Source organism: Neophocaena asiaeorientalis, unplaced genomic scaffold, assembly GCF_003031525.2.
Source record: "Neophocaena asiaeorientalis asiaeorientalis breed wild unplaced genomic scaffold, Neophocaena_asiaeorientalis_V1.1 scaffold160, whole genome shotgun sequence".
In the NCBI taxonomy this organism is placed as follows: Eukaryota; Metazoa; Chordata; class Mammalia; order Artiodactyla; family Phocoenidae; genus Neophocaena; species Neophocaena asiaeorientalis.
In genome coordinates this window covers 2436766-2454616 of record NW_020175675.1, presented here as the reverse complement: position 1 = coordinate 2454616, position 17851 = coordinate 2436766, and the positions used below count along the sequence as shown (strand labels likewise).

The following is a 17851-nucleotide window of genomic DNA, read 5'->3' as shown; positions in this document are numbered from 1 at the left end:
AGTAGTAAATAACAACCTGAGCTGATTATTCCAAGTTATAAAAAGAATCAGAAGTGAAAATAAAAACAAAACCAACCCACACGAGGAGATGGAAGGGGGGAGGGAAAGCAGAAGGGAAGGTGTATTTGAAAATTTTGTCATGCTTCACAGATGGAATGAAAAACAAAAGCAGTAATAGTTACATACCAGAGAGGCATCCGATTCAAAGTGAGCAGAGGGCAAAAGCAAAAGGGTGTGGAATACTACTCGGCCATAATAAAGAACGGACCCCTGACACACAGCTGACTCACGAATGCATTATGCGGAGTGTAAGAAGCTGGTCTGAAAAGGCTACAAGCTGTGTGAGTCCATTTATATGCATTCTGGACAAGGCAAAACTATAGGGACAGAAATCAGATGAGGAGTTGCCAGGGGCTGGGGTTGGGGGTGAACATGAGGATGCTTGATGGGTGATGGAACTGTTGCATGTCTTGACTGGGGTGGGGAGCTACATGATGCCATGTGATTGTCAAAAAATCATAGAACCGGGGCTTCCCTGGTGGCGCAGTGCTTGAGAGTCTGCCTGCCGATACAGGGGACACGGGTTCGTGCCCCGGTCCGGGAAGATCCCACATGCCGCGGAGCGGCTGGGCCCGTGAGCCATGGCCGCTGAGCCTGCGCGTCCGGAGCCTGTGCTCCGCAACGGGAGAGGCCACAACAGTGAGAGGCCCGCGTACTGCAAAAAAAAATAAATAAAAATAAAAATCATAGAACCATATACCTAAAAAGGATGAATTTCACAGTGTGTAAATTACACCTCAATAAATCTGATTTATCTGATTTTAAAAAAGAGTAAAAAGATGGTCTAAGACTTATGTAATGAATACTGATGAAAAATACTGAATACATAGTATCTGTTTGCAAGACTGAATTCAGTGCAGAACATATTAAAGGAGTAAAGAAGTCGGTGTATAGAATCCTCAGAAAGCCTGTAGTGTCATACATCCACATGGATATATAGAAAACATACATCCAGGAAACACAAGGAAATGGTTGAACACGTGGGTCTGAGCAGGAGACCATCAGCCAGCCTGGTGGCTCCTGATATCAAGTGCTGTTGAGAGTGTGGCAGGAATGTAAGTTGTCACAACCTCTGGGACCTTTCTGGATGACAACTTGTCAATATGTCCGAATCCTTCACTGTGGCAAATCCAACCTGTTCAGGGCTATCCTGCTGATGCTGCATAAAGCGTTAGGAGAATGTTACTAGCAGGATTATTTAAAAACAACGAAGGTGTCCATCAATAGGTACTAGTAACATAAATTATGGCGCACAGGAGGGACCATCAGGCAGCCAGTAACAGGCTGATGCAGCTGTGTGTCTATCGACATGGAAAGTTCTGCAAGAGATATTATGAAGGTGTGAAATCAAGTGCCAATCAGTGTGTTCAGTATGACCCTCTTGGGTAAATAAAAACCAGTATATGCCTGTGATGCCTCTCTGAAAGGGCCCAGCACGAATTGGGTAACAGTGGTTTCCTGTGGTGGAGAAACCCACATGGCTGGCACGGTAGGGGCCCACCCTCTCAAGTGTGACCGCAAAAGAGGAAAGGCTGTCTTCTTGGAGTGAGGCATTTGGGGGCCCACACTGATGACTAAGGAATAGGTTGCTTATCTGAGGCACCACTGCATGGCTCTCACGCAACTGGGTGCCTGTGTGGAATTCCAGGGCCCGCGAGCACACGAGACCGTGCACCGACGCCGCCAGGGGACCGGCTGCCGCCCACCTGTAGGTTCCATGTCTGTTTCACATACTCCCGGATGAGGTTCTCCTTCAGGTCCTCAAAGGGGCCGGTTTTGGGCTGCACCCCGGGCGGCCGGTTGAAGGGCTTCTTGAGGAGGCAGATGAGGCCATCCAGCTCCTGGGAGTGGTAGTGGCAAAGCTCGGCGGGGCTGCTGTGGGCCCTGCCGCCCGAGATGGCGTAGGTCCCGTTTAGCTCCCGCTCAATGGTGTAGTGATGCGCTTTCCGGTCGTGCGCCACCGAGAGGGCGAAGCCGCCCAGGTAGTTGCGGCTCTGGCGCAGCAGGTAGAGCCCGTCGCTCATGCCCCCCTGGGCCAGGTAGTCTTCTGCCTCCTCCCGGGTGATGTTGCCGAAGAAGAAGGGCAGGTGGTTAGCGCTGTCGCCCATCCCTGCGCCTTCCCCTCAAGTGTCCACCTGGCAAAACAAAGACGGGGCAGTGGTCAGGACCTGAGCGGCATGACACTGTTAGAGCACCGACCCTCCAGATAAGGAGACAAGTCCTCCCGCCAGGCGGAAGCTCTTCCCTCTGAGACTCGGGTCTAGAGCCTGAACTAACTGTGCCCTCGTCCTTTCTGCCCACATAACCATTACATTTCCAAACACACCCTCTCAGTATTGAACCAAGAAACAGAGCATTGGACCAATGCAGTCAAATTAATCTTTTGTGTGCATGTGTGGGTCGGGGTGGGGGACAGAGAATTCTAAGAGACAAACTAAAAAGAGAAGTCCCCTTCCAAAACAGGGCTTAGGAGCTCTCTGACAGTCAGTGGGGCACAGGGGCAGAACCCAGACGAGCCCCTTGTTCTCTGGAGATGCAGTTGTCAAGAACACTCATGCTGGTCAGAGTTATGTGCAGTGAAGATGTCACTGGACTCCTTCTACGTGAACATTGAGGGTCTACTGTGTCACACGCTATAGCTGGACACCAGAGAGCTGAGCACTGGCCACATTTATATATGTCAAACCTCTGGCCAGGAGGTTGGACGGGCAAGTGGCTGCCCTGAGGCATGAAAGTGCCATCCTCCCAGAGCCCCAGGCCTCAGAGACACACTGTCCCCTTCCCACCCTCCTCCGGACCACTTCCTGGCACCCGCCTTGTACCATCCGCCGGAACAGTATTGAATAAATAGTGCAGGTTCCACATTTGATAAGGACACCTGTCACCAAAAACAGATACTTCTCGCACTAAACAGAAACACACTTCAGAGGGGAAGTGTGAAGGCAGTGAATGCAATTTGACAGGAAGACTGTTTGATCATTTGTGGTTGTAGATGAGAAGGATCTATAATGCCAGTCCAAAAAAGTGTATATTTTAACCAAAAGGGGATTTTCATCAATGGAAAAGTATCTAGATGACTGCATCTGTGCATCTAGGGAGCAAAGCACATACCCCTTCATGTTACACACACAGACATACACACAGACACCCAAAGAAACACACACAGACCCACACACCACACACATACAGAGACACAGATACACACACACATGATTATGTGAAACAGCCTCTTCTCAACAGGACTTACCTTACAAAAGACAGTAGAACATAGTGCCTGCCTGGTAGAGGTAACAGAATTTTCTCCAGGCAATACTGCCAAATCAGTATTCCTGAGTGAGCCCCCCAAAAGACATGGGTTTTATTATAATTAGATTGTACAAATAATTTTCTCATTTGCTTCTCTTAATATTTGACTATCAATCACTAATTTTTCTTTGTCAAAGTTTCTAAACATTCATCTTCCGGCAAGGTTTTGTTTTCTCTTATAAGTACCATTCATATTTGCTCTTAAAGCAAAGACATCTGCTATTAACCAAAAGACATCCCTGGAAAGACAGTGAGTAGATGTTTCTTTGGGGAGCAGTAGTTCCCTTCTGCTTCTTTCTTCTTCTCAGGCTAATCCCTCTATGCCATTTGTGTTACAGTTTCAGCCCCTGCTCCCCCATCCCCCAAAGAGTGAGGGCTCTGGATTCCTTTCTCATGCTCTGCTCTGTTCCTGCAGTGGGTCTTCCAGGGCCTCACCTACCTGTCACGCACAGTGAGCCCACCTGCACTTCCAACTCCTGTCCCCTGCAGCTCAGCACTTTTCCAACCTCCACGTGCCTACACATCACCTGAACTCTGTTAAGCGCAGGGGCCAGCCGAGCTGCAGCGCCAACAATCTGGGTGACGCTGATGCTGGGCCCCTGACCATATCTGAGGCTGAGATCTCCATGTACTACCTACCTGCCTTCCTCAGCCCAGGCCCTCCCCCAGCCAGGAACACAGAGTCCTTCAAGAGTCCTTGCTTTCTCTCAGGCTGGTTTCCCAAATGGCTGTGGTGTGTGTTCCATTCCCTCTGTATCTCTTACCACTGCCCTTTCTAATGCAGCTTCCCAGCTGCACTGCTGTAAGCACTGATGTCCTGCTGCCCTGCCATCCCCTCCCCTCTTATTCTGCTTCATCTGCCCCGTAGGCCCACAGTTCCCTGCAGCTTGTCACATCCCTCTCTGCCTATCAGCCTCATTCCTAGCAGGCTCGGTCCACAGGCCATGGCTGTCCCCTCCTAGCTCCTTGCTCACACACTTCCTCTGCTTGAGGGACACACCATCTTGCACACCTGCCCCAGATGCGCCCTCGATCTCAGCTGTCCCTAGTGCTTGGGACTTCTCACAGAGCTGCCACCCACCATTGGCCTCAACAGTAAGTCTTCAAAAACAATATTGTAAGTGTTTACAAATATTTTTTAATTTACATAAACCTTAACAACTATCATTTTTAAAATTCATCAGTTTGCCACTAAGATTTACATCGGTGCTGGCCCTCTGCTGTGAATCCCACATTGAAGCGAACCAACATGACAAGATAGAAGACAGGCAGAAAGGCAGCCTGCCAGGCCCATCTTCCAGGCCCATGCGGGATGCTCCTGAATGGCTCTGATGGTGCATGTCAGACTCACCCCTAAGCAGGTGGTACCTCTCTGGCTTCCCTGGGAGGGGAAAAGCCTGGCTGCCCTCAGTGTCAGCAGTGCCTGGCCAAGCAGCCCTCTTAAAATGGTGTGATTTCCTGGGCTGGAGGGCCTGAGCAAATGCACTGGGCCGTTGCCGTTGGTGGTGGTTTTGACAGTAGAGATGGTTTACTGCAAGGACAGCTTAGGGCACATTCTTGGGTTATTAAGTTTGGGAGATGAACAACATCTGCGATGCCTTCTCAGGACCGGCTCCCACCACTGCCCACCCGGGGCCTTCTCCACAACACAGGCCACGGTGATGGGAGATGGTCACCTTCATTGCAGCTGCTGTCCACAGAAGCTGCGTGACCGCACTGCTGCTCTCAGCCCTGTTCCTCAGACAGTAGCTCTCGCTCACTATGGTAAATAAGTACAGACAGCAGCTTCCCCGCTGTGCTGTGTACTCCCCTCCACAAGCCCGTTGACTTGGGCCCCTCTCCGTCCACACTTGCTCACAGGCACTGCTTAAATCTTCCTTTTCTTTGGACCCCAGGGAAAGTCTGTAGCTCAAACTCTGTTTAATACACACAGGGATAATACTCTCCTCAACAGTGCCTAGAACTTGCTACCTATTTTTTTTGTCTATTTCAACATTCCCAGTTATTTTTCGCCATGTGTGAAATCACTTTATTGTGATAAATCATCTTTATTCCAAAGCTCAAAACTGAGAAACAAAAGAGGCCGTTGATCCCCGTGGACCAGGCCCCCCATCTCCTCCCCAAACACCCCCAGCACCTCGGCTGGTGCACAGGTAGCTCTTGAGTAAGGTGAGGTTTCATGCTATTGCCAGGTGAGTGCCTCAAAACACTACAGCATTGGGGAGGGTTGGATTGGGAGTTTGGGACTAGCAGATGTAAGCTATTACATATAGAATGGATTAAAAACAAGGGTCTATTGTGTAGCACAGGGGACTATATTTGTTGTCCTATAATAAACCATAATGGAAAAGAATATGAAAAAGAATATATATGTATAACTGAATCACTTTGCTGTATACCTGAAACTAGTACAACACTGTAAATCGACTATACTTCAATTAAAAAAAATAATAACACTACAGTATCATTTGCCTTTTGGGGCCTTTTTATGACACAGGTTCAAGGTGGATTTCACACTAGAAAAATGTTTTATAACATGAAATAATGTTTCGTGATGCCTGGGCAGCCTATCCCCCTTCCTGGCTTAGTTTTTCTCCAGAGCACACCTCCGTGGGTAACAACCCTTTAACACAGTGTAACTTGCTGTTGAATTGGATTCTTGTCTCGGTCCCCACACCAGAGCGCCAGCTCTGAGAGGTGAGAAGAGGATGCCTTTGTTCACTGCCCTGTCTCGGCACACAGCAGGTGGTCAAAAATATTTGTTGATTAATAGGTATTGTAATAGGGAAGAACAAATCTGACTCTATATTGGATGTGTTTCTCTTACTTTAACCTTTGTATTCTATTGCTTTTGCTACAAGTTAATCACTAAAGAGATGTTGCCCATAGCTTAGAGAACACATAATGGCCCATCTCTGGAAACCCTGCCTCCCATGCCTGAGTGTTAAGCTAAAATACCTTCGTTTAGCTCACAGGAAATATCCTGACAAGGCCCACCTGTGAATGGCCACAGGAAAAGAAGAAATTAACACATTGCCTGCAGAGTCTGGCCAGAACCAGGAAATATTTGCAACAACTTAGTGTCACCTTTTTTACTTTACCTCCTCACCTCCCCCTCTTTGCTCTAGCAAAGAAACTAGCATCCAAACCCCAGTTAGATGGTTCTTTGGGACAGTAGTCCATCATCTTCTCAGTCTGAATAAAGTTGCTATTCCTCGCCCCAATACCTCATCTCTCAATGTATTGGCCTGTCGTACGTCGATCTTGGACTTGATAACAGTATGATTAAGTGAAAGCAGCTTTCAAAATAATGTGTCCAGAGCAATCTAGTTTTGTTTTTAAAAGGTTATATGTACCCAAGTATGTAATATACACCTAAAGAGTGAGAAAAGAGACATAAAATCTGAGAGGACAGTGGGTATGGAGGAAGAACCCTGGCTGGTTTTACTGGCCTCTTTTGTATTTTCTGTCAAAGCCTCTGCACTGCCCCATCCTCTTCTGCCTACTGTCCTCTGCCTGGCCTTTACTCCACACTCCATGAATCTGCTCTTGCCAATGCCACCAACCTCTAAATGGCCAGACTCAAGGTCACTCCTCTGGCTCTATCTTGCTTGACCTCCCAGCAGTGCTGGATGCCACCCAGCACTCCCACTTCAGTGGGTCAGTCCCTCTTCTTGGCCGACCCCTCCCCAGTCCACAGCTCCTTCCTTCACTTAATCTGTAACCCAGTGTTGGGTCTTCAGCTGCATCTTCTCCCAGCACATGGCCCTACTGCCAACGACATGCCCGTGGATCCCACATCCATCTCTCCAGGCTGAGCTCCTGACCTAAACGCTGCTTACCTGACGTTTAAACCTGAACATCTAAAGGGCAACTCAACCTTCAGATGCCTAAAATGGGACTTTCAATTGCTCACGCTTGGTCCTCCCTGAGCCCCTTCTAATTGAGGAAATGACACCAACTCTAACCAGTTGCTCAGGACGAGACCCTAGAGACTTTCAGGATCCCTCCTTTTCACTCATCATGCATGTCTAATCCACTAGCTTAGAAAAGAACATGTTTTCTTTCAGATGTGTCCAGGCCACCCTGGAACATGTCCCTTTGAGAAGCAGTGAGCTCTATTCAGAGACCAATGGGCTCCATCACGGGCTGGGGAATCTCAAAGGAGGTTGGACCAGCTGGTCTCCAGGGATCTCTTATCAGTTTTCCTCTAAAACATATCCCAAAGCCATGTCTTCTCTCTTTTTCCCCTGACATTCCCTGGGTAGAAGGTCCATCATCTCTCACTCACGTGGATGGAAGTCTTACCCGTTAGTTCTCCCTTCCACCCAGCCCTCCTCGTGGACCATTCCCCACACAGCAGGCAGAGTGATGCTAGCAAGCCATCTCCCTCTCCCAGACACATCCCAAACCCTCTTCCTCCGGCCTTCAAGCCCTAATTGGTTTGGCCCGAGCCCCCTCCTCACCTTGCCCACTTTCCCATCTCACCCGTGCTTACCACGTCCAGCCACACCACCCTCCTTCCTGTCTCAGACGCTGTACTTTCCCCCATGGCTGGTTTCCTCCTTCTCAGGCCTGTGGTCTCAACTCATGTCACCTCCTCAGAGGGGCGCATGCTGATGGCCGAGTCTAAGGTGGCTTCATGACCCGGTTCATCTTTATCTCCTGAAAAGGTTTATTTCCTGCATCACATTCACCACAAGCCTGCCCTCGTACAAGGTAAGGTCCAAGGTCTGGAAGTATCGACCTGCATCCCCAACACTTAGGGGCTTCCCAGGGGCTCACAAAATACCTATTAAATGGAAACCTGCTGATCTCTCCTTTTTAGAGTTTCTACAGTGAATAATGCCATTGCTTTACTAATATAAACTCTCACTGTGCAGCTGCTGCTTCGCCCAGGTGGAGAGCATGGTTGCAGAGTCAGACAACCTCGGAGAACATGCGTCCAACCTCCTTCGAGACCCACACAATTCCAATTTGCCCAAGACCCTCTTAAAGGTATAGTTGGCTTCAATGCCACCACCGCCGAGATCTAAACACACAAGTGCACAGGCCCCTCTTGGGCTGCTGTCGATAGCCCACAAATGCAGCCATGGGTGGCCTCAGCTCCCAGTATCCACACTGGGTTTCTGGCAAATGAAAAGATGCCCTTTTCACATGTGGTCAAAGCACGTCCCCCACCCTTGATTTACACACTAAGACCGCTGCATTTGCCCCCTCTCACACTCATTTTGTTGGTCTCACCCATTTCCATCTGTCACCTTTCATTAAATCAGCACCGGGCTTCTCAACCTCGGCACTCTTGACATCTGGGTTGGATCATTCTCTGCTCTGGGGGCTGTCTTGTCCACTATAGGCTGGGGTAGCAGCAATCCTGGCCTCCGGCCACTAATGCCAGCAGCTTCCTCCCATTCCCCAATCATGGCAACCATTTCCAGACATTGCCAAATGTTTCCTGGGGCCAGTGTCCCCAAATGTCCCTTGACTGGAAGCCACTGTGTTAGTGGTTTGGCCTGTCCACAAATCTGATGTGTTCCTTCCACTGCTCGAGCACCTGCACCAATAAATTAGATAAATGAATATCCCTCTATCTAATTTATTACCATGATCACTCTGAGCACAGGACAGGGAGGGGTGGAAAGGATCAGAGCCCCGTGGAAGTAAATGTGTGCTGACCCTGGAGGAGAGCTAGGGGTGCAGAGCAGAGTCTGGGAGCCAGACAGGCTGGTGTCCCATCCCAGCTTGTGTGACCCGGGCACATTAGCATCAGAGTTTTGCACCTGTGAGAGCGATGACGGTGGCACCAAAGTCGCCGTAACTCACCGCAGTCATGAGGGAGAGTGTGGAGGGGTGCCCATGACAACTGGTACCTCACAAGTGGGAATTCTGAATAAAAGAGAGAAGGAGTGGTTCATGGTGGAATGGTGAAGGGGAGGTATGGGCAGCCCACACTTGAAAGGAGAGTGTGTGTGTGTGTGTGTGTGTGTGCACGCAACCCCAGTAGACACCTTCACAAAGGCAAGATGGAGGCTTGAATGGAACCACAGACAATGTTTTCTTACTTTAAAATCCTGCCTAGTCAGGTAAGGCTTCATCCTCCATTCAATGCACTCTGAGGAGTTACATCTAGAATAGAGCCTATATCATCCCTGGGCTTTGATTCTGGCTGCCCACCGCCCCACCCCACCTCCAGGAGCCCCACCAGCAGCCCTCCCAGAGCCTGCAGAAACGAATTCCTGTGACCTACGATGAGCCCCTTGAATCCAACTAGCACTCTCACATCTTCCTCGTTTGACCTAAGCAGTACTGTATCCTTTTGCACTTCCTGACATGTTACAATCTCCCCTGCCAACTAGACTCTCACAGTGCATTTCCCCAGTCCCAGAACCAAGGCTGCCTGCATGACCTTTGCCCTTTAAAATGCATTTAGTTTGGAAAATATCACTAAGTTCTAGCTTATCAGACAGCAGTTTCATAGATTAAGAGGAATAGCCCAGGCTTGCCATCATAAACAAAATGTTTCAGATAAGATTTGAGCTAGTTTTTTTAAAAAAAGTCACATTTCTGGGGGCAGCCTGAGTGGAAGATTAGGTACAGCTGCTCACATCTAGGCTAGTAGCTGAAAAAGCTGTCTGGAACCCACAACTCAGGTGGAAGGAAATTTCATCCCCAGCAGAGAACAACCAGAGTGAAGTCAACGTGATGAAGCGGGGCTGGGCTCTGCATGCCCACCCACCTCAGCTTTATAACCTATTTTTTCCTTGTCTGCATCCTGAAAGCCGTTAGAACAGATACTCCGTAAGGATCAGTATGTTTACTGTATTGTTCCCTACTGCCTAGAACAGAGGCTACCCTAAGAATGGGCCTCCACCCTGCAAAGCTCGGTAGGGAATTATAGAACGTATACATGGCAGGCAGCCTCCTAGATGACGCCATCAATCCTCATCTCTTGGTTCTAGGCCTTCGTGTGGTCCCTCCCACACTGACTGAGGGCTGCCTGCACAGTGAGAGTGTGGGATGCCTGAGCCTAGTCTGTAAAGGCCTTTACAGTTTACCCCTGGTCTCTGGGTCTCTCACCCTCGGAGAGGCCAGATGCCAAGTCGTGAGGATGCTCAAGCAGCTCTTTGGGGAACTGAGGCCTGCAGATAACAGCCAGCATGGACTTGCCACCCATAGAAGGGAGTCACCTCAGAAGAGGGTCCTCTAGGCCCAATGAGCCTTCAAACTATGCAGCACATGTGACTGCAGCCTCATAGGAGACCCTGATCCAGGCCAACCCATCTCAAATTCCTGACCCACAGACACTGTGAGGGATGCTAAATGATTATTGCTGCTTCAAGCCACTAAGTTTAGGGTAATCTGTTATGTAGCAATGGATAACTAATGCAGCATGTGGAATAGGGTCACATGAGAGAAAGGGGCTTCATAAATATTTGAATGATTTGTTGACAAACAAGGCCCCCAAATCTGGGGAGTGAGTGAGGGAAGTAATTAGAGGCTGGGTTCTGGCAGAGTTCGAATAAAACTTTCTGGTACTAGGGAGGGAAGAAGAGGAGGAGATAAACCCCTAAGGTCAGGAGGGAGGGAAATGAAGTACCTGTGCCTGGCGTGTCCCTAGGAGCTGCCATCTCAGTCTGCCTTCCTTCATTCCCTACTTCTACCCGCTGAAGACTGTCAGAGGCACTGACTCCAAGCCCTGCAAGGCTTGGGAACCAGGATCAGATCCCAGAGTTCAGATTAATTTTCTATCTCTGACAACTGTAACTCACACACCTACACAGCATCCTTTCCTTCCCTTCTTCCTCCTCTCTCCACTATGTCAATATTGCTACCCTTGCCTCTGTTCTCTTTTCATCTAATGCATAAAACAAAGCACAGTCAGCTCTCATTTTTGGCGGCGGTAGTTAGGCTCTACAAAGGCACTGCGAACAATGAATGTTCAAATGCTGAAACACTGCTCCTGGAGAAGGGCTGGGTTAGGTTCTTGCGAGCCTGTGGTCCATGACATTTTTGTCAACAAATCAATATATAACCTTGTTTCATGTGTATTCCTGTTTAAAGAAACTTATTTCATATATATTGTTGACTTATTAACATTGCATTCACGGCCAACAGCACCATAACTCACACCTGAAGGAAGCTTATCTAACATGTGGTTTCTCTGTAAGGCATATCACAACCTTCTTGCCCTTAGGAACACCAGACAGCACTTCAGCACTGTGCTTGGGGCTCTTCTAAATAAGAAAAGCACAGAAATATACAACACACTTGGCACTAAACAGACCACAGAAAGGACCCTTGTTTGCATATGAGCTGAGACAAGAGGGCAGAGTGTCTCCTCATTCAACCTCAGCAGGCAACGTATGTCTTGGGAGACTCAAGTTTTTCACTGCCTTGTGCGTGTCCACAAATAACCACACAAGTGTGGTGAGTATTGATGTGGGTGTTACAGATCTATTTTAGTGAGACGGTGGATTCATAAATATGGAATCCGTGAATAATGAGGATCGACTATAAGTGACTTTCCTCTACTCTCCCCCACCTGCCCCGAAAAGCCCCCACCTCATGGGTAGATACACGATGATGCCTTAATATAAGACCATGCTCTTAAATGTATTATTCTTATTATCTAAACCTGTGTTCAGTTCAGTGCTTTTTTTTTTTTTTTGCGGTACGTGGGCCTCTCACTGTCGTGGCCTCTCCCGTTGCGGAGCACAGGCCCCAGACGCACAGGCTCAGCGGCCATGGCTCACAGGCCCAGCCGCTCCACGGGACATGGGATCTTCCCGTACCAGGGCACGAACCCGTGTCCCTTAGCATCGGCAGGCGGACTCTCAACCACTGCGCCACCAGGGAAGCCTCCATTTCAGTGCTTTTAAACTTGGCGTGGAACCAGAAGAGGTAACCTATGTCTCTGTACTTTTTTTTTTTTAATTTTTCTTAATGTTTTTTAATTTTTAAATTTTTTAAGAGTGTAGAATATTTTTATTGAATAATAATGTATACCTTAATCATAGATTCCATAAAAATCCCAACACTTGAATGCTAAAATATCAGCTACAAAACGATCATTTGCTTACTTATATACATTTTGTTCTTTTCTTCCTCCAAATTTTTAAATAAATTTTTATTTTATATTGGAGTATAGTTGATTAACAATGTTGCGTTAGTTTCAGGTGTGTGGCAAAGTGATTCAGTTATACTTATACATGTGTCTATTCTTTTTCAAGTTCTTTTTAAAAACCCTATCTGCCCTGGTTATCACTGGCCCAGACCTGTGCTTCAAGGCTTCTGCTTTTCTTAAGACCCATCAAACCATGGCTCCTGCAGGTGCTGTCCTCTCGACTACAGGGTTCAGCCCTTTCTACTTCCTGTGGAGAACATTTCAACAGCGCTTAGCACATTAAAGGTGGCTGGTTTCTCATCACTGGGCCACAGTTTCCCCACATAATGTGGACTGAGGTGACAGTGGCAAGAAGTAAATGGTACCCTGGGGAGACAACATCTGGGGACAATTTCTGCCATTGCCCTACCACATAGGGGAACAAAATCAGGAAGATGCAAAAAGATAGCTTGGCTTATCATGCTCAAAGCCACACAGCCACCTCAATGCAAAGCAGCCCTGATAAAATTTGCCTGGGAATTTCCTTTGCAGGTCGAAGCTGAGAAAATTAAGTACCAGGACTTTGGTAAAAGGAAAAACTTCATCTGTGGGTTTGACTGATTTTCATAAGAAAGAGGAAAGAGCCCGGCCCAGAGGGAGAAGGGTTCTTCCTGGGTCAGTCAGGGACTGGCTGATTAGTTACAAGAAATGACCAGGCAAAGGGAGATGCAGGTGATGCAGATCCACCCCAAACAGCACCTGCAGACAACTGCCCTCCATCAGTCTGCAAAGGGCCCTGGGCACTGCCTTCTGCAGCAGGGTTTTGCCGCAAAAAAAGAAAACTCATCAACACATCTGCAGCCGCAACACGGAGAAACAGAACCCAAGGACCCAGCCTGAGTTGGCCCCATGTCCACCCGGCCTCCTGAGTGACACCAGCTGGCCTCGTGCAGGGCTGTCCCCAGGCCCCCTGAGGCCTGCTGGGCCGGTCATACTGCTGTAGACCTGGTCTTCCGAGACAGAAACATACTTCGCGACTTCCGCGGAGTGGCCCCTGTTTTGCATTTGTGGTACGGCACAGTTTCTCAGGTACAGACACACACATTTCAGAAACAGAAAGTAAGTCTAAGGCTGGCAAGAACATGATGTTTCACTAATATTTAGAAAACAGGGGCTGTTCCAATACTTGAAAACATTATCCAAACCTTCAAAACTGAGTTTTTTTGCTTTGCCTTCAAAAACCCTGAAGGTCCTGAAAACACATCAAGGAAAGACTGATGTATCTCAACCAACAACATCTGGATTTTCAGACTCCACAAGAGATGTTCAAGAACCTCTTTACTATGTCCACCTAATATTGCTCCCTCGACCTAATAAGCACAACTCACTGATACTACGCCTACATAAACGTTAACTCTTAACATAAACATTCACTCTCAACATATTTGGTTACAGATAAGCCACCAGCCCACCATAGTGAATTTAACTTTAAAATATGAATCATTTATTCATTCAGGATGTTTGTTGGGCATCTACTAAGTGCAAATCATTTTGTTGGGTGCCCTGTGGAATAGAAAGGGGACCTCCTGCCTCCAGACAGTGAGTAGGCATAAGAGGCTCATGGGTGGCGGGATCTGTTCCAGGGGCCCTGCTTCCATGCCCAGTACTGTGAAGATCCAGGGTCTCTACTGTCTATACCTCTTCTCACCGCCCAGTGTGACTGGCCAGGACCACTGCAGACGCAGCTTCTAGGCGGGAACTTACCATGCCCATGCCGTGCACTTCAGGCTTAGCCCTGGAAATGTGGGTCCCGACCCAGCTCAGGCCCGCAGGTAGAGAAGGCAAGTCTGGATTTTAAACGACTTCCTGGTGATTTTCAAGCACTCTCCTGTTTGAGAACCTCTGCCGTAATCCAATGTATCACTCCCCAAGTGGGACTGGCAGAGAGAAAAGAGAGTTGAGTATGTCTCCCTCCAGGATGTAGGGAGGAAGGGAATCAGGAGATGGGCCAAAACTGGGCTGCCGGCTGCCACAGCAGCGAAGTGAACCAGGGAAGAAAATTAAAGTCCCCCATAGTGTGCCTGCTGAGCCCGGGGCAGGAAAACTCGGCTCCAACTCCATCAGGGAGGGAAAGTTACCCCTGCACTACTCTACCAGGGCACCAAGTCACAGGCATGCTCGTCATGAGGCCAGATCTATGCACAAGGATGTGGTGATTAAAAATGAGCTATCCAAAAATGGGCAGAAGACCTAAATAGACATTTCTCCAAAGAAGATGTGGCACATATATACAATGGAATGTTACTCAGCCATAAAAAGAAACGAAATTGAGTTATTTGTAGTGAGGTGGATGGACCTAGAGTCAGCCCGTCATACAGAGTGAAGTAAGTCAGAAAGAGAAAGGCAAATACCGTATGCTAACACATATATATGGAATCTAAGAGAGAAAAAAAAATGTCATGAAGAACCTAGGGGTAAGATGGGAATAAAGACACAGACCTACTAGAGAATGGACTTGAGGACACAGGGAGGAGGAAGGGTAAGCAGGGACAAAGCGAGAGAGTGGCATGGACATATATACACTACCAAACGTAAAATAGATAGCTAGTGGGAAGTAGCCGCATAGCACAGGGAGATCAGCTCGGTGCTTTGTGACTACCTAGAGGGGTGGGATAGGGAGGGTGGGAGGGAGGGAGATGCAAGAGGGAAGAGATATGGGAATATATGTATACATATAACTGATTTACTTTGTTATAAAGCAGAAACTAACACACCATTGTAAAGCAATTATACTCCAATAAAGATGTTAAAAAAAAAAAAAAATGAGCTAGACTTAGTGAAGAATCAATGAGCACGGGACCCTATCCAAGTTGTCACTGGGTGATGCCCTCTCATGCTCTCCTGAGCAGAAGAGGAGAAGTGTGGTTGCTGTCAGTGGGCTGAGGCCCAGGTTGCCCCGGAGTGCATCCCAGGACATCCCCCCACCCCTCTGAGAACTTCACTCAGCCACTGTGTCCTGAAAGCCACCTTGTCACCCACTCTGCTTTGGGGAAAGGTAAAAACAACACACAAAGTCAGACGAGAGAACTCACATTGAAAGTGGCTGCGAGCCCTCACTGGCATTCTCTTCCTATGGGCAAACCACACAGGGAATCTGAACAGGCAGCAAAATGACTGAGTTTCCCCTGGTCCTGATTCAGATGACTTTCCAAGACCCTTTCCCACTCAGAGAACAGAGCTCCTGGCAAGGCCGTGGTCATCTCGCAGTGACTTGGCCTCTGCTGTCCCCTGTGGTGGTACCTGGAGAAAGTTTTTAGCTTCCAGGCACTATTTTACTTTCCTGTCCCCCCAGGTCATTCACACAATATTTACAGGGACCCTGCAGCTGCTAGAGAAACCATACCACCTGATTTAAATGAAACATGCCTTTAAATCCTTTAAATGAAAAGATTACATCATCTACAGAAAGTTTTACTTTCTGTAGATAATTTTTACATTAAAAATAGCCATCACTTTTTCTCTAGTCAGTGAAAGAATAATGTGAGTGACTCATGATGGCAAAATATTATAGAAGCTTATGATCATATTCTTAGCTTTCATAAACCTGTGATATATATATACCCAGTGCTTAAACAAGTGGCAAAAGGTTCTATGAGGGAGAGAGAGATGATCTGACCACACAATAACTGCAGGCAAGGAGTAGGATGGCAAAGACCTGAGCCCCGGCTCTTCTGGGCATGCGGTCAGTGGGAGAAGGCTGGCTGTACAGGGAAGAGTACACGCAACACATGAGCACAGGCATGAACTCACTGAAGCACGAGTGTGGTATCCTTCCTGTGGGCAGCCACAGAGGGTAGAACTCTGAGGTCACCCTTCTGGATTTATTTGATTCAGACACATCTGACCCACCTTCCTTTTCTGGATTCAAGCATAGGTCTGCAATCAGAAGCCCAGGACAGCATGGAGTATGGGATGGATAAGAGCCCAAGATGGAGAGATGTATTTAAAGGGAGAACAGCAGAAATGGAGAGAAAGCAGAAGACAAGCCTTACCAGCTGGAATACTTCCTGTCCGCACTGTGTCTGCAATTAGGGAAGTGGGCCTTCTGCTCCCAAATCGGCAAACCAACCAGAAAGCAGAAGTGCAATTCCCCACGCAACCAGTCTCCTTCACTTGCGGGTACAAAAGAACGCCCCAGGGACATGGAACCCAACAGAACAGATTGCACCGATGGCTGATCCTGTTACGCTGAGCCAGCCAGGAAATGCACTCTCCCAAGAGTTCTTGCTAAGAGAACTTTGTCCTGAAGTGCTAGGTGGGGTATACCAAAATCATCTTGGTTATTTTATATTTTTAAAAGCCCTAGGACATTGTAAGTTCGAATTCCACCTGAATGCTGGATCGAATAGGAGAGGAATCCTAGGAAAGGCCTTCTCAGAGAACTCAGGATACTGATTCATGGCTGGAGACTGGAGAGGTAAGCAGGTCATTATGGCAGGAAGGCCAAAGTGTAGGGTCAGAGTACGTGTGCCAGCCCTCTCCGACTCTGCTCCCAGGACTCCTGGCAAACAGCCGCTCATGGTTCCAGCAGGAGACACAACTCCACACCTCTGGTGAGGTCCTTCAAGCTGAGTCAGGAGGTGCTTTCCAAGCATCTCCTAAACATCCACACCCTCTGCAGGAATAATGATTTTGAATTTCTCACTCCAGGCTGCGTCATCCCCCATGCTTGGAAAAAGAGCTGGGAAGAGCCTAGCCAGGCTTCACTCTGAAAAGGTGAGGAAACATCCGTGAAAGGCAAGATGGAGAGACACCCTCTCCAGACACTTGAAGCTGGAAGGAGCTCGGTGGGTTGTTTACAGGGGTGAGGCCAGGAGACTCCCAAGGATGTGTTCAGAAAAGTAACAGTAGCCAACCTGCACCTGAAGCCAGCAAAAATGACAGCTCAATGCAAAAAGCATTACCATTTTACAGGTGATAAACCTAAGACACAAAGAGGTTTATGCTGACCAGGATGACTGTGAGAAGGATGATGACGAAGATGACAAGGATGACAAGCAGAAGCTGCTCCCTCGTAGGGCATTGGCTGACCTGCATAACATCCCTAAGGGTAGCGGCTACTGTCACCCCCAATTCACAGACTTGGACATTGGGCTCAAAAAGGTCAGTTACTTTCCAAAAAACACACGGGTAATAGTGGGAGACCAATGTTGGAAGCCAGCCCTTCTCTTAGCTACTGCCTTTAGAGACCCTCAGGTGGATGTGAAAAGGCGCCTCTATCCGCACATCCAAATGCAAGTTCAGAACTTTTGCAACATCAGCATCACCAGGAACTTGCAGGAACTTTGGCTCAAGGACTCCATCCATGTAATGGCTACAGAC

The 17851-nt window shown here is 48.1% G+C and overlaps 1 protein-coding gene across 4 annotated transcripts in view; it reads right to left on the bottom strand.

The window, feature by feature from the left end:
* The window catches only part of SYK (spleen associated tyrosine kinase), a 95069-nt gene that overhangs the window by 52756 nt on the left and 24462 nt on the right, over nucleotides 1–17851 (bottom strand). For all 4 annotated transcript variants that reach the window (XM_024731933.1, XM_024731930.1, XM_024731929.1 and 1 more), the window contains one exon: nucleotides 1767–2195. In XM_024731933.1, coding sequence (XP_024587701.1) covers nucleotides 1767–2168 — 402 coding nt within the window. In that variant the 5' untranslated portion in view covers nucleotides 2169–2195. The remainder of the gene's footprint in view (nucleotides 1–1766; nucleotides 2196–17851) is intronic.